General features: G+C 41.9%; 1 protein-coding gene across 5 annotated transcripts in view; it reads right to left on the bottom strand.

Annotated features, from left to right (window-relative positions):
• pde7a (phosphodiesterase 7A) overlaps window positions 1-14,781 on the bottom strand; it is a 132,675-nt gene that overhangs the window by 98,067 nt on the left and 19,827 nt on the right. For 2 of the 5 annotated variants that reach the window (XM_041190498.1, XM_041190500.1), the window contains exon 2: window positions 7,754-7,816. The exons of the other annotated variants lie outside the window; for them this stretch is intronic. In XM_041190498.1, coding sequence (XP_041046432.1) covers window positions 7,754-7,816 — 63 coding nt within the window. The remainder of the gene's footprint in view (window positions 1-7,753; window positions 7,817-14,781) is intronic. 5 annotated transcript variants of the gene reach the window in all.

Raw genomic sequence — 14,781 nt, 5'->3', positions numbered from 1 at the left:
ATATTATATCCTACAGTTTCTGCAATTTTCATCTCCTTTGTACCTCATGTATTGTGAAATGGTTCTACTGTTTAAGCTTGGGTGGAATGTGCGTTTGGTGGCTGCAATTATGCAAAACTATTCCATTATTTACTTAAAGGATTAGTTTAATGGCAGCATCTGATACTTACGCATTTTCTTTTTTTTTAATTTTATAGTCCACTTTCATTGTTAGATTCTTTTTTATCCCCAGGAAGAGGGGCCAAATGTGACAAGTTACCATTGGCCAGAAAGTTAACTGGACCAGCCACATAAATATTGTGGAAACAAGAGCAGCTCAGAGACTGGGAATTCTGTGGCAAGTAACTCATCTCCTGACTCCTCAAAGCCTGTCCACCATCTACAAGGCACAAGTCAGGAGTGTGATGGAATACTCTCCATTTGTCTTGATGACTGCAGTCCAACAACACTCACCTCATCAACAAACATTCACTCCCTCCACCACTGATGCGCAGAGGCACAAGATGTCTTCAAGATGCACTGCAGGAACTCATCAAGGCTCCTCAGACAGCACCTTCCAAACCCACAACCACTACCATCTAGAAAGACAAGGGCAGGAAATGCACAGGAACACCACCACCTGGAAGTTACCCTCCAAGCCACTCACCATCCTGACTTGGAAATATATTGCTGTTCCTTCACTGTTGCTGGGTCAAAATCCTGGAACTCCCTTCCTAACAGCACTGTGGGTATACCTACACCACATGGATTGCAGCAATTCAAGAAGGCAGTTCACCACCACCTTCTAAAGGGCTATTAGGGATGGCCAACAAATGCTGGCCTAGCCAGTGACACCCAGATCCCATGAATGAATAAAAAAAGCTCAACACCATCCAGGGCAAAGCAGTCTGCTTGATCAGCACCCCATCCACATCCTTAAACATTCACTCAGTCCCTCCACCACCAACACAGTGGCAGCAGTGTATACCATCTACAAGATGCACTGCAGCAACTCAACAAGGCTCCTTTGACAGCACCTTCCAAACCCACAACCTCTTATCACCTAGAAGGACAAGGGCAGCAGACACATGGGAGCACCTGCACTGCAAGATCCCCTCCAAGCCACACAAGCTTTGGCAGGAACACTCACATCCGAAATAGAACAGCCTGCATCAATTTCTTCATATCTAAAAATGTATCGGTTCCAGGGCATTTTTGAAAGTAGCACAGAAAACAAACATGCACGCTGATCTCTGAAGTCTTAACTGAGACAGCATTTATCTGTTGACAAATTTATCCAGCAAAGTATTAATTTTAGCCTATAATCTGATGCAGGAGAGAAAGAAATTGGGGGCTATGAACTTTAAAATTATAGCGCATTCAGCAGATAATTAAATAAATATAACTTTCAAGACACTGAGTATGGGCCTTAGATTAATTTAAGAAGCTGATGATGGATTTTCTCATCACTTGGACAGATGAGTATTCAGCAAGTGAAAAAAAAAAAGACCGGTTTACATTCTAGGTTGATGTCGTCTAAGTGTAGGTACCATTTAACGGGACTTATGACAGGGCAAGAGAAGAATTGAAATCAACTACTTTGATTCAGAAAGCCAAAACGAAGTGAATCTGAGATGGCAGTTCCAGAACTAAGCGGGCAGAAAAAATGGCAGTTGAAATTTAGTACAGTCAAGCATATAGGATTGCACATGGAAGAAAAAAAATGAACAGCATAAGCTGTTCATCGAGTGGTGTCAAAATAGAAGATAAAGCTGAAAGAGATCTAGGGGTCTTAGCAGCAAAGGAAATAGAATGCTTAACCTTGTAGTTAAATTGTTAGAATACAAGCCGAAGTATGAAGTTACAGTCAAACTACATAATGCTCCAGTCACACCACATTGTGTATTGTGCATAAGATAAAGACAAAATACTCTGGATACTGGAAATCTGAAATAAAACAGAAAAAAACTCAAGAGGTCTGGCAACATCAGTGGAGAGAGAAACAGAGTTAACGTTGAAGTTAATGTTAGAAGTGTGAGGTGAAGCATGATGCATTTTGGGAGGACTAACACAGCAAGGGAATACACAATGAAAGGTAGGACTCTAGGAAGTACAGAGGATCAGAGGGACCTTGGTGTACATGTCCATAGATCCCTGTAGGCAGCACACAGGTAGATAAAGTGGTTAAGAAGGCATATGGGATACTTGCCTTTATTAGACGAGGCACTGAATATAAGAGCACGGAGGTTATGTTGGAGCTGTATAAATCGCTAGTTAGGCCACAGCTGGATTACTGCGTGCAGTTCTGGTCGCCATACTATAGGAAAGATATGATTGCACTGGAGAAGGTGCAGAGGAGATTCACCAGGATGTTGCCTGGCCTGGAGCATTTCAGCTATGAAGAGAAACTGGATAGGCTGGGTTGTTTTCCTTAGAGCAGAGAAGGTTGAGGGGTGAAATGATAGAGGTATACAAAATTATGAGGGCAATAGATAGGGTAGATAGGAAGAAACTTTTCCTCTTAGCGGAGGTATCAATAACCAGGGGGCATCGATTTAAGGTAAGGGACAGGAGGTTTATAGGGGATTTGGGGAAAAAAAATTTCACCCAAGACAGTGGTTGGAATCTGGAACACTGCCTGAGGGAATGGTAGAGGCAGGAACCCTCACAACATTTAAGAAATATTTAGATGAGCACTTGAAACGCCATAGCATACAGGCCAGGTGCTGGAAAATGGGATTAGAATAGATAGGTGCTTGATGGGCGGCATGGACACGATGGGCCGAAGGGCCTGTTCTGTGCTGTATTACTCTATATGACTTTCCTTCAAGGCTAAAGAGACATAGAAATGTGGCGTGATGGATTTTATACTGCTGGGGGATGGTTGGAGCAAGATAGAAGGTCAGGGATAAGTGGGAGCTAAGGAGAGATTGACAAAGATGTCATGGACACAAGACAAAGGGAGTGTTAATGGTAGTGGTAAAGAGTAAAGAAGGTGCTGATAGTGGCATAAAGGTAAGATAGCAGAGGGTGTTAATCGCAGAACAAGGGTCAGTGTTCTTGTGAAAGCACAACATAGAAACAAGTGACAGATGACGGCGGGTGGGGGGTGGTAAGGGAAAAAGGATTTTTTAAAAAATCAACAAATGAATAAAACAAACAAATAAATAAAAACTAGATTTAAAAAAGGGGTCACAATGAAGGAGAGTGTTCATGGTCTGAAGTTGTTAAACTCCATGTTAAGTCCAGAATGCTGTAAAGTGCCATCGGAAGATTGCATTGGGCTTCACTGGAACATTGTAGCAGGCCAAGGATGGACATGTGGGCATGAGAGTAAGACGGTGAGTTGAAATAGCAAGCAATGACCGAAGGTGTTCCACAAAGCGGTCACCCAGTCTGCATTTAGTCTCCCCAATATCGCATTGGGAGCAGCGAATACAGTAGACCAACTTAAGGGAGATGAAAGGAGTGTTTGGGACCTTGGACAGCGGGGAGCAAGGAGGTATTTGGGCAGGTGTTACACCTTCTGCGATTGCATGGGAAGGTGCCATGGAAAGGGGATGAGGAGTTGGGGTGATGAAGGAGTGGACTAGGGTGTCACGGAGGGAACGGTCCCGGCAGATATGTTGACAGACGGGGTTGAGGGGGAAGATGTGTTTGGTGGTGGCATCATGCTGGAGTTGGCAGAAATGTGGAGGATGATCTTTAGAATGCGGAAGCTGGTGGGGTGAAAAGTGAGGACTAGGGGGACCCTATCATGGTTCTGGGAGGGAAGGGAAGGGGTGAGGGTAGATGTCCTTTCTTCCTTTTTTCTCAACCGAGGCATCCCCCCACTGTGGCCAACAGGGCCCTCAACTGTGTCCGACCCATCTCCCACACCTCTGCCCTCTAAATGCAGACTGGGTGGCCGCTTTGCAGAACACCTTCACTCATTGTTGCCTGCCATTTCAACTCACCATCTTGCTCTCATGCCCACACGTCCATCCTTGGCCTGCTGCAATGTTCCGGTGAAGCCCAACGCAACCTGAAGGAACAGCACCTCATATTCAGGCAATTTACATCCTTCTGGACTTAACATGGAGTTCAACAACTTCAGATCACAGACTCTCCCCTTTTTTAATCCAGTTTTTTTTTTTATTTATTTATTTATTTTGTTTTATTATTTTATTTATTTGTTCATTTTTAATTCTGTTTTCCCCCAACCACCTTCCCCCAACAGGGCATCTGTCACTTGTTTCTATATTGTGCTTTCACAGGGCACTGACCCTTGTTCTGCAATTAACACATTCTGCTCTTACCTTTATGCCACTATCAACACCTTCTTCGCTCTTTACCACTACCATCAACACTCCCTTTGTCTTGTGTCCATGACATCTTTATCAATCTCTCCTCAGCTGTCATCTATCCCTGACCTATCTTGCTCCGCCTGCTCCAATAGTATAAAATCCATCACATCACATTTCTGCTTCTCTTTAGCTCTGAAGAAGTCATATGGATTCAAAACATTAACTCTGTTTCTCTCTCCAGACCAGCTGAGATTTTCCAGCATTTTCGGTTTTTATTATTGTGTATTGTGCAGTCTGGTCATCGAGGCACTGAGACACATTTGAGCCCTGGAGGCAGTTCAGAGAAAAGTCAAAAATAATTTACATTTTTATAATACTTTGAACATTCAAGGATGTCCAAACGTGCATCACACAGATACAATTAAAGGAAATGTTAACAAGGGCTGACCAAATGCTTGGTCACATGAGTGTTGAGGAGGATTGAAAAGGAGGAGAGGGCACTGGAGAGGTGCAGGGGTTTAATAGAGGGATTGTGGGGCCTAAGCTGCCAAAGCCGAGGTGGCAAGAGGAGGGGTGAGGGCGCATGAACAATGAACAAGAGACAAGAGTCAGAGGATCAGAAAGTTCAGATGGAAAGGGCGGGGCGGGGGGCAGAGTTACAAAAGCGATTTCATGTCTAGGTTGAAACTTTCAAATTTGAGCTGTTATGAATTGGGAACCAACATAGTCAAAAGTGGGATCTGTGGCAAAATAGGAACAGTTTAAGCTTATAAAGGCTGTGTGATGAGAGGCCGGCCAGAAAAGCATTGGAATAGTTATCTGGAGGTAATAAGGCATGAGTAAGGGTTTCAGCAACAAATGAGCTGAAGTAAGAGCAGAGGCAGGTGATGTTGCAAAGGTAGATGTAGGCAGACCTTAAGATGGAGACGATAGAGACTCAGATGTTCAGCTTGGACTGCAGTATAATAGCATAATTTGAAATAGTTTAAGTCAGCTTGAGACAGTAGCCAGGGAGGTGGAATGAAATCAGTGACAAGAGCCCAAACAATGGCTTTGGTCTTTCACTGGAAGAAAGTGCCACCCATCTAACACTGGATGTTAGGTGAGCAATTTGATAAGACAGTGAAGGGGTTGAGAGATGGTGTAGAGATAGAGTTGGGAACTGTTAGGATACGTGTGAGAGTTGATGCTATGTCTGTGCATGATATCGACAAGGGCAGCATGTAGATGAAGAGAAAGAGAACAAGATTTGTAGGACCCAGGAGGCAGTAGTACAGGGTAGAAAAGAGAAGATACTGCTAGAGATTTTCTTGGCAATGGAAGAGAAGTGCAGGAGGAGGTTGGTGTGGTTGACCACAAATGCTGCAGAGAGATTGTGGATGTTAATGCATTATGGTCAAAATTACAGAGGATGTTTTGGCAGTTTGATCAGGACTGCTTCAGTACTCCAGCAAGAGCTGAAAATGGATAAAAGTGAGCACTAATTTCAGAGGTGAGGAGCACAGATGTCAGCTGGTATGAGAGTTAGAAAGGGAAGTTGGTGTCAGCATTTTGGGTGAAAACAGCAGCTGCAGAATAGATGATGTTCATCTTAAGTGACGAAGTTCATGAGCTCCTGAAAGTGCTGTTGGAAGCAAAGGTGAAGGGGTCAAGAGAAAGCGGTTTAAAGGGATGGTTATTACTGAAGACAAAAAGCCAGGAATGGTTTGTACTCGGAGGATGATTCTCCAATAACGGGTTGTTTCAGCAGTCCCTAAGGTATCAGAGCAGGAAAAGACAGGCAAAAACTTGGCATTTCAGCTTAGAAGGCAAGCAACTCAAAGATGATATAGATTTACACAACATAGTAAAACAGTGTAGAAAAAGATAGATGTGCAAAAATCACTGCAAACTGACAGTCAAGCAAGGTGACATGTTCAGATTGATAAAAAAGAAATTTACAACTGATGTCACAAAATTTTCCAGATTATTCGACACATCAAAAGAGTTTCCAAATTAGACTTGTGGAGATGAAACCATGGAATAATTTGAGAAGAAACTGGATAATATGATGTGAATAAAGTATGGTCTTTTTAGATGGATAAATTAATAAGAGATAAATACCCTCCATCATCCATATTAATCTTGTTTTATATTTAAAAAAAAATGGTTACAAGTAAAAAACAAGTCTAATTCAACAGACACCACCACGACCAAAGTAAAAGAAATGACCTTCAACACATTACAGCGTAATGTTAGATACAGAAATATAAATTGAAATACATCTTTGAACCAATTTACACCTTCAAGTTTTTCCAAATGATATATCTGATAGCTCAGCATATTTATCTGGTGAGCGACTGGATTTGCCAGACCAGAAATTTCCACAGTCCGTCAATCTTCAGTCTGCATTGAGTTAGCTGATCTGAACTAATACTAAGACAGCAGTGCTAAATAATACTTTATTTCTCTGGTGTGAGATGCAGGAGCAGAAATAAAGTGACTAGGACCCCAAATATTTTTGCAATCTTGCTCTATGCCCCCCACATTTACTTGAATTAATTTTGTAACCCTACTTCACTCAGACAATGGAAAACTGATGACAATAACAAAGCTGGAGAGTATGGTGTGTGGCCACTAAGTGACATTGCAACAAAGCCAGGGGCACAAACTTAATAGCCACTTTGACAGGTGGCAGTTGGAGTCAAGTGCCCAAGGCTCATGAAGGAGTGGTCAACTGAAGGCCAAAGCAGCACATGTACTTTCAAAAGGCGTGGCTATTTCCTAATACCAGGAAAAAGACAAAATAAGCAAGAATGAACTCAGGTGCCAGAACAGAAGCAAAGACAGAAGGGAACAGACTGTGCCCAGATTTAAGATGTTCAATTTAAAATATTTAAAAATGGATAATGAAAATAAAAGCAAAAGAAATACTTACCTGATATAGGCTGGGAAAAAAAATCAGGTGAAACAACACAATTGCAGAAGTACCATTTAGGGGATTAGGAGGTACATTTTAGCTTATATACATTAAATTAACAGGAATTCAAGTGAGACCACATGAAATATGCAAAGACATATGGCTTTTAATTTATTACTACTAGTTGATCTACTGTGGCATTGCACACGTGGAGTCAAGACTATGTGTAAAGTTCAGATAAAGCAGGGCCAGATGGAAGCAGATAATTGAAGCAGTGCGTGCAGAAACATTCAGTGCTCATTTTATAGTAATGCATTCTGTCTGTATTTTTATACTTCCGTTATAAATTCCATTGTGCATGTATAAAATGGAAATTGCCTATGTATACATTCTCTTGACAGTGGTGGTACTAGAGCACCTCCACTCAAAGTATAATAATAGCATGACAAGTCTGCTGAGGTAATTTCTGTTATACATGTAAATATAGAAATTTATGATAGAAAAAGTTAAGCTGTGCTTATAGACAATATTATTTATTTAAAACATATATTTCCTGTTGACTTTTTCCACACACATACAACAATAGTACCTCCAGAAAGCATTCTTCCCACCCAGATGAAGGGATCCAAAGGTTAGAGGAGTTTGTGAAGGTCTATAAGAAAATAAAAAAATAGGTAGTACAATAGCAAGAATCCAATAAATCTGTAGCCCCTGAATTTTCTCAAATTATCCTTTTACATAAAGGAATATTCATGGTTTTACTAAGCCCAACATGAGAAAATAAGAAAAAGGAGCCAGAGTAATCATATGGCCTTCGAGCCTTCTCCATCATTCAATACAACCATGGCTGATCTTCTGCCTTAACTCCACTTTCCCACTCTCCCCCCGACTATTCCCTTGATTGCCTGAGACACTAAAAACATCTCTCTCTCAGCTTTAAATATACTCAATAATGAAGCATCTACAAATCTCTGAGGTAAAGAATTCCAAAGATTCACAAACATCTGAGTGAAGAAATTTCTCATATCGGTTCCAAATGATCCACTCTTTATTCTCAGACTGTGCTCCCATCATCTACATTCCCCAGCCAGGGGGAAAAAAATCTCAGGATCTACACTGTTAAACCCCCTCTAGAATCTTGTATGTTTCAATGAGATCACCTCATTCTTTAAAACTCCAGAGAATATAGGCCCAACTTACTCAGCATCTCATTATAGGACTCAATCCAGTGTACCACCACCAGGGCAGGTATATCCTTCCTTCGATGTGGAGATCAAAACTGTGATCAGCATTTCAGGTATGGTTTCACCAAAGCCCTATATTACTGTAGCAAGACTTCCTCATTCTTGCACTCCAATTTCCTTGCAATAAAAGGTCAACATGCCATCTGCCATACTAATTGCTTGCTATACCTGCATGTCAACTTGTCTTATACAAGTACACCCAAGACTCCCTGAACAACAAGATTTACAAGTTGCACTGCTTTTCTGTTCTTACAACCAAAATTGAATAACCTCACACTTCCCCACATTGAACTCCATCTGCCACCTTGTTGCCTACTCACTTAACCTGTCTATATCATTTTGCAGCCTCTGTGTCCTCCTCACAGCTTACATTCTCACCTAATGGTGTATTGTCAGCAAACTTGATTATATCCATATGATACACCTATACAATATTCAGTTAGCATATTCATACTGCCGAACAACCTAAGCGTCATTGCGACTAGAAAACAGTCTAAATTATTCAAATTGCTGTGCATCTACTTCAATTCACAGAACAATTAGAAGCCTCCAACAGCAAAACATCTGAAAGAAACATCATCAATTAGCAGGTTGACATTGGGGCACAGCATTTCCTAAAGGGATTGGCTACCATAAATTCAAGGTTCATGCATGAATCTAGAGTTTCTGCTGATCTTCTGCCAAAGTTACAGCAGTCAATTGGGAGGCTTCGCCAGTTCATGGAGGTAATTCCCAAGAATCTAGGTTATCTTCTCAGCATCTGTTGTTTAATAAATGTTTACGGTTACTCGCTGATCTAAGTCACATAACTTTAAGAAATGAGAGTTAAGTAATGAAAAATATTTTATATTAAGGTGATCAACATCTATATGCTAAGATTTATGAAGAGGAGGCCATTTTGTTATCAAGCTTGTTTTGCCACAGAGTGAGCTGCCAGGGCTACTAACTTCCTATCTTCTCCTTACATCCATTCCTTACTTGCCATTATCAACATTTAAATGCCTCAACTGAATGAGACTGTGGTCTTCTGAGGTATTGCATTCTACATGTTCATTCACTGAATGAAAAATTTAAAATTGAACTTTTTCTAAAGAAATATGTCCCCTTGTAGTTTCCCCTACTAATTGGAAGAGTCATTCCACATTTATTATATTAATTCCCTTTATTATTTTAACACCTCAATCAGAACACCCATTAGTCTCCTAATTTCTAGGAATACAGCTCAAATCTATTCACATGGAGTCCCTTAATCTTTCTGGTAATTTGCTACTGGCTTTCCTCCAATGCTTCCTACAATAGTGTGCCTGAAGGTGAATACACCAGTGAGATTTGACATACACTCTGTGAATGTAATAATACTGCTTTGAATTTGTATTCTATATGCCTGTCACAAAATCTGCATTCCATTAACCTTCTTGATTGCTCTTTAATTACGTATATATTTTGATCTCTAAATACTTTGTACCGTCAAATCTCCTTGACTGACATTACTGAACTCTAAGAAATAACAGACAGGGTAGACAACAGTAATGCAACAGATGTTATATATTTGGATTTTCAAAAGGCCTTAGATAAGATATTACGTAGTGGATCCAGGGCTAAGGTCAGAGCACATGGAGTCAAGGACAAGTAGCAGAATGCATATTAAGCCGGCTACAAAACAAACCCTAGAATATTTGTTAAGGGTAACTATTCAGACTGGCAAAATGTGGGAAATAGCATTCCAAAGGGACTGATGCTTGGACTATTGTTGTTGATCACCGATAATCTGGACTTGGGAATTGGAAGCATACCATTGTGGGGAATATCGCTAATACGGAGAAAGAATACAACAAAATACAAGAAGACATTAGTAAACTTGCAGAACGGGCATTTAATTAGCAAATGAATTTCAATTTAGATAAGTAAAACGGTGCATTTTGGTAGAAAGAATCAGGATGTCAAATACTGTTGGATAACAAAGGGGGAGAATTTTGTTTTTATAGTGCCCCTTTAATCAGCGTTATGCAAACATATCAGCTCCCCAGGGGCAAGCAGCACTGTCTGCCAATACCTGCATGGACTGCAAAGCATGCCACATTGGTGTCATCGAAGAAAGCTGCATGGAGTGTGCAGGTTGCAGCCCACTGTGCTGCCTACTTTCAGGGAATCAATGCAAGTTTGCATATGAAGCAGTTCCACATTAACAAATTTCTCCATGCAAGAGCCTAAACAGGATAGAAGAGAAAAGGGATGTGGAGGTATTGATAAACAAAATCACAACAAATAGCAGTAACACAGGTTAATAAAGGACATTTTAAAAAGGACAAACCAAATACTGGGAATCATTTATAGGTGAATAGAATTGAAAAGCAGGGAAGTTTAGTTAAACTTGCAGAGCTTTGGTTAGATCACACTGAGTACACAGAGTTCTGGTCTCCATGGTATAAAAACAATGCACCTGAGAAGGTGCAAAAAGAATTCCAAAACTGGGGGAAATATGCTTATCAGAAAAGATTGAACAGGCTTGAGCTCTTTTCCCCAAGCATTTTATTACACTAATGGTGCTGTATAAACACATGTAGTTGTTGCTGTATTTGCTCCATTGCACTCTCACACACTTTGCAAACACTGCATGTGTCACAGCCATACCACGCTGTCTGTACATACTGTCAATTATGACAGCCACTTTACACAAAACAGATTCCATGTACTCAATGACATGCTTCCCCGTCTTGCAGGACAAAATGGGGTACATCCAGACACAGCAGGACCTAACAGGAGGAGGGAACTCAAGAAAAGGAATTTGTAGAATGTCTACGACATGGCTTTTTGGAGCAGCTTGTGGTGGAGCCCGCTAGGGAACAGGCAATTCTAGATTTAGTGATATGTAATGAGGCAGATTTGATAAGGGAGCTTAAAGTGAAGGAACCCTTAGGAGGAAGTGACCATAATATGAAAGAATTTACCCTGCAATTTGAGAGGAAAAAGCTGGAATCAGATGTAACGGTATTACAGTTGAATAAAGGCAACTACAGAGGCATGAGGAAGGAGCTGGCCAGAATTGACAGGGAGATGAGCAGTGTAACAGCAATGGCAGGACTTTCTGGGAATAATTTAGAAGACACAGCAAAAATTCATCACTAGGAAGAAGAAGCATACTAAAGGGAGGACGAGGCAACCATGGTTGACAAGGGAAGGCAGGGACAGCATAATGGCTAAAGAGAAAGCATACAATGCGACGAAGAGCAGTGGGAAACCAGGGGATTGGGAAGCCTACAAAGACCAACAGAGGACAACTAAAAAAGAAATAAGGAAGCAGAAGATTAAATATGAGGGTAAACTAGCCAATAATATAAATGAAGATTGCAAGAGTTTTTTCAGATATATAAAGGGTGAGAGGCAAAAGTGGACATTGGGCTGCTGGAAAATGATGCTGGAGAAGTAGTAGTGGGGAACAAAGAAATGGTGGAGGAACTGAATAGATACTTTGCGTCAGTCTTCACAGTGGAAGACACGAGTAACATCCCCAAAGTTCAAGAGAGTCGGGGGGCAGAGGTGAGTATGGTAGCCATTACCAAGGAGAAGGTGCTAGGAAAACTGAAAGGTCTGAAGGTGAATAAATCACCTGGGCCAGAGTTCTGAAGGAGATAGCTGAAGAGATAGTGGAGACGTTAGTGGTGATCTTTCAGGAATCACTCGAGTCAGGGAGGGTCCCAAAGGACTGGAAAATCGCTAATGTAACCCCCCTGTTTAAGAAGGGAGTGAGGCAAAAGACAGGAAATTACAGGCCGATTAGCCTGACCTCGGTCATTGGTAAGATTTTAGGGTCCATTATTAAGGATGAGATTTCAGAATACTTGGAAGTGCATGATAAAATAGGGCAAAGTCAGCATGGTTTCATCAAGGGAAGGTCATGCCTGACAAATCTGTTAGAATTCATTGAGGAGGTAACAAGTAGGTTAAATTAAGGAGAGCCAATGGATGTTACCTATTTAGACTTCAAGAAGGCCTTTGACAAGGTGCCGTACAGGAGGCTGCTCAGTAAGATAAGAGCCCATGCTGTTAGAGGCAAGGTACTAGCATGGATAGAAGATTGGCTGTCTGGCAGGAGGCAGAGAGTGGGGTAAGGGGGTCCTTCTCAGGATGGCGGCCGGTGACTAGTGGAGTTCCGCAGGGGTCAGTGTTGGGACCACAACTTTTCACTTTATACATTAATGATCTAGATGAAGGAACTGAGGGAATCCTGGCTAAGTTTGCAGATGATACAAAGATTGGTGGAGGGTCAGGTAGTATTGAGGAGGTGGGGAGGCTGCAGAAGGATTTGGACAGATTAGGAGAATGGACAAAGAAGTGGCAGATGGAATATAACGTGGGGAAGTGTGAGGTCATGCACTTTGGTAGGAAGAAGAGGCATAGACTATTTTCTAAATGGGGAGAGAACTCAGCAAAGGGACTTGGGAGTTAAGGTTAACTTGCAGGTTGAGTCGGTGGTTAGGAAGGCAAATGCAATGTTGGCAATTATTTTGAGAGGACTAGAATATAAAAGCAGGGATGTGCTACTGAGGCTTTAAGGCTCTGGTCAGACCACATTTAGAATATTGCGAGCAATTTTGGGCCCCATATCTCAGGAAGGATGTGCTGGCCCTGGAGAAGCTCCAGAGGAGGTTCACAAGAACGATCCCAGGAATGAAAGGCTTAACATATGAGGAACGTTTGAGGACTCTGGGTCTATACTCGATGGAGTTTAGAAGGATGAGGGGGGATCTGATTGAAACTTACAGAATACTGAAAGGACTGGATTGAGTGGACGTGGGGAAGATGTTTCCATTAGGAAAGACTTGGACCCAAGGGCACAGCCTCAGAGTAAAGGGAAGACCTTTTAGAACAGAGATGAGGAGAAACTTCTTTAGCCAAAGAATGGTGAATCTATGGAATTCATTGCCACAGAAGGTTGTGAAGGCCAGGTCATTGAGTGTATTTAAGACCAAGATAGATAGGTTCTTGATTGGTAAGGGGATCAAAGGTTACGGGGAGAAGGCGGGAGAATGGGGTTGAGAAACGTATCAGCCATGACTGAATGGAGGAGCAGACTCGATGGGCCGAATGGCCTAATTCCTGCTCCTATGTCTTATGGGATAGGCACATCTGCATGGAGGAAGTGGTGCTGATCATTATTGGGGCTGTGTCCAGCAGTGAAGCTGAAACCATTAAAGTTGGTAGTAACCTCATACCTAACCCTCTTTCTCGCATCCCTTAATCTCTTGATTTACAACCTTCAGATAATGTAAGCATGCACCTCTCGCCACAACCTTATCATTGTGCCTTTTCCTTTCAAATACCCAAAAACTGCACATTGGCTAGGTAATGGAAGAATAGCAAGACAACAGTAAAGAAGATATTCCATTGCTTGTTTTCACATTCGGAACCACCGGCGCAGATACAGACACTGCAAATGCCTTAAGAGGATAGCTTAGAGGTGGAATCTGCTTCTGGTGAGACATCAGGCATAAGTGTGCTGCAGCCAAGACAGGGGGCAAGGAGAGCATAAGTGCCATCCCATTGTGGGCCTGAGATCACACACGAATTCTGCTGCAGAGGATTTCGATGGGGCAGATTTCAGATGGCGGCTAAAAGGTGTACATAATTAAACGTTTTGTGCATTGGGAAAAATCAGCCAAAAAGCATGTATTCAATGTCAAGGAGCCTGGCAGAGTCCAGTAACAACCTGGCACAAGGTTTTGTGTTCTGTTTAAGAGACCATCCTTTCCATTATGGAAGTGCTGGCCAACCCCATGCGCACATCCACGAACCCAAATATTGCCTGATGAACGATATCTCAGCTTTCACTGCAGCAAAAGCAGCATCCACCCAACATCAAAGTGCTTGCAGTGGAAACTCAGGTTTCTGTCATTAAGGCACTGTATACTAGAGTACAAAGAGGCTTCCAGGGCATGACGGCACTCCTGCAATCTGCTACCTTAAGACTTACAACAGAACAGACAGCCTCCCTTCCCCACCTCCATCTTGCTCTTCTAGCAGGTTGCCCTGCTGTGCGTAGCTACCGCTCATACTCCAAACAACATTCAGGTGCCAAGAAAAAGCAGTACTAGTCAAACCATGTCTGGGAGCAAATGATTTGTGCAGGATGCAAAATCATCCTTCTGTACCTGCCACATCACTTGAAGAATTGTACCACAGGCAAAATAAAATCAACCAGCAACTAACCTGTTAAGTAGCTGATGGACTTTTTTTTTCCCTTTATATTCATTCATGGGATGAGGGCTTCGCTGGCTGGGCCATCATTTATTGCTCATCCCTAGATGCCCTTGAGAATGTGGTGGTGAGCTGCCTTCTTGAACCGCTGCAGTCCATGTGTGTAAGTACACCCACA

The sequence above is a fragment of the Carcharodon carcharias genome, chromosome 6 (assembly GCF_017639515.1).
Source record: "Carcharodon carcharias isolate sCarCar2 chromosome 6, sCarCar2.pri, whole genome shotgun sequence".
Taxonomy (NCBI): domain Eukaryota; kingdom Metazoa; phylum Chordata; class Chondrichthyes; order Lamniformes; family Lamnidae; genus Carcharodon; species Carcharodon carcharias.
This window is presented reverse-complemented; position numbering and strand designations above follow the sequence as displayed.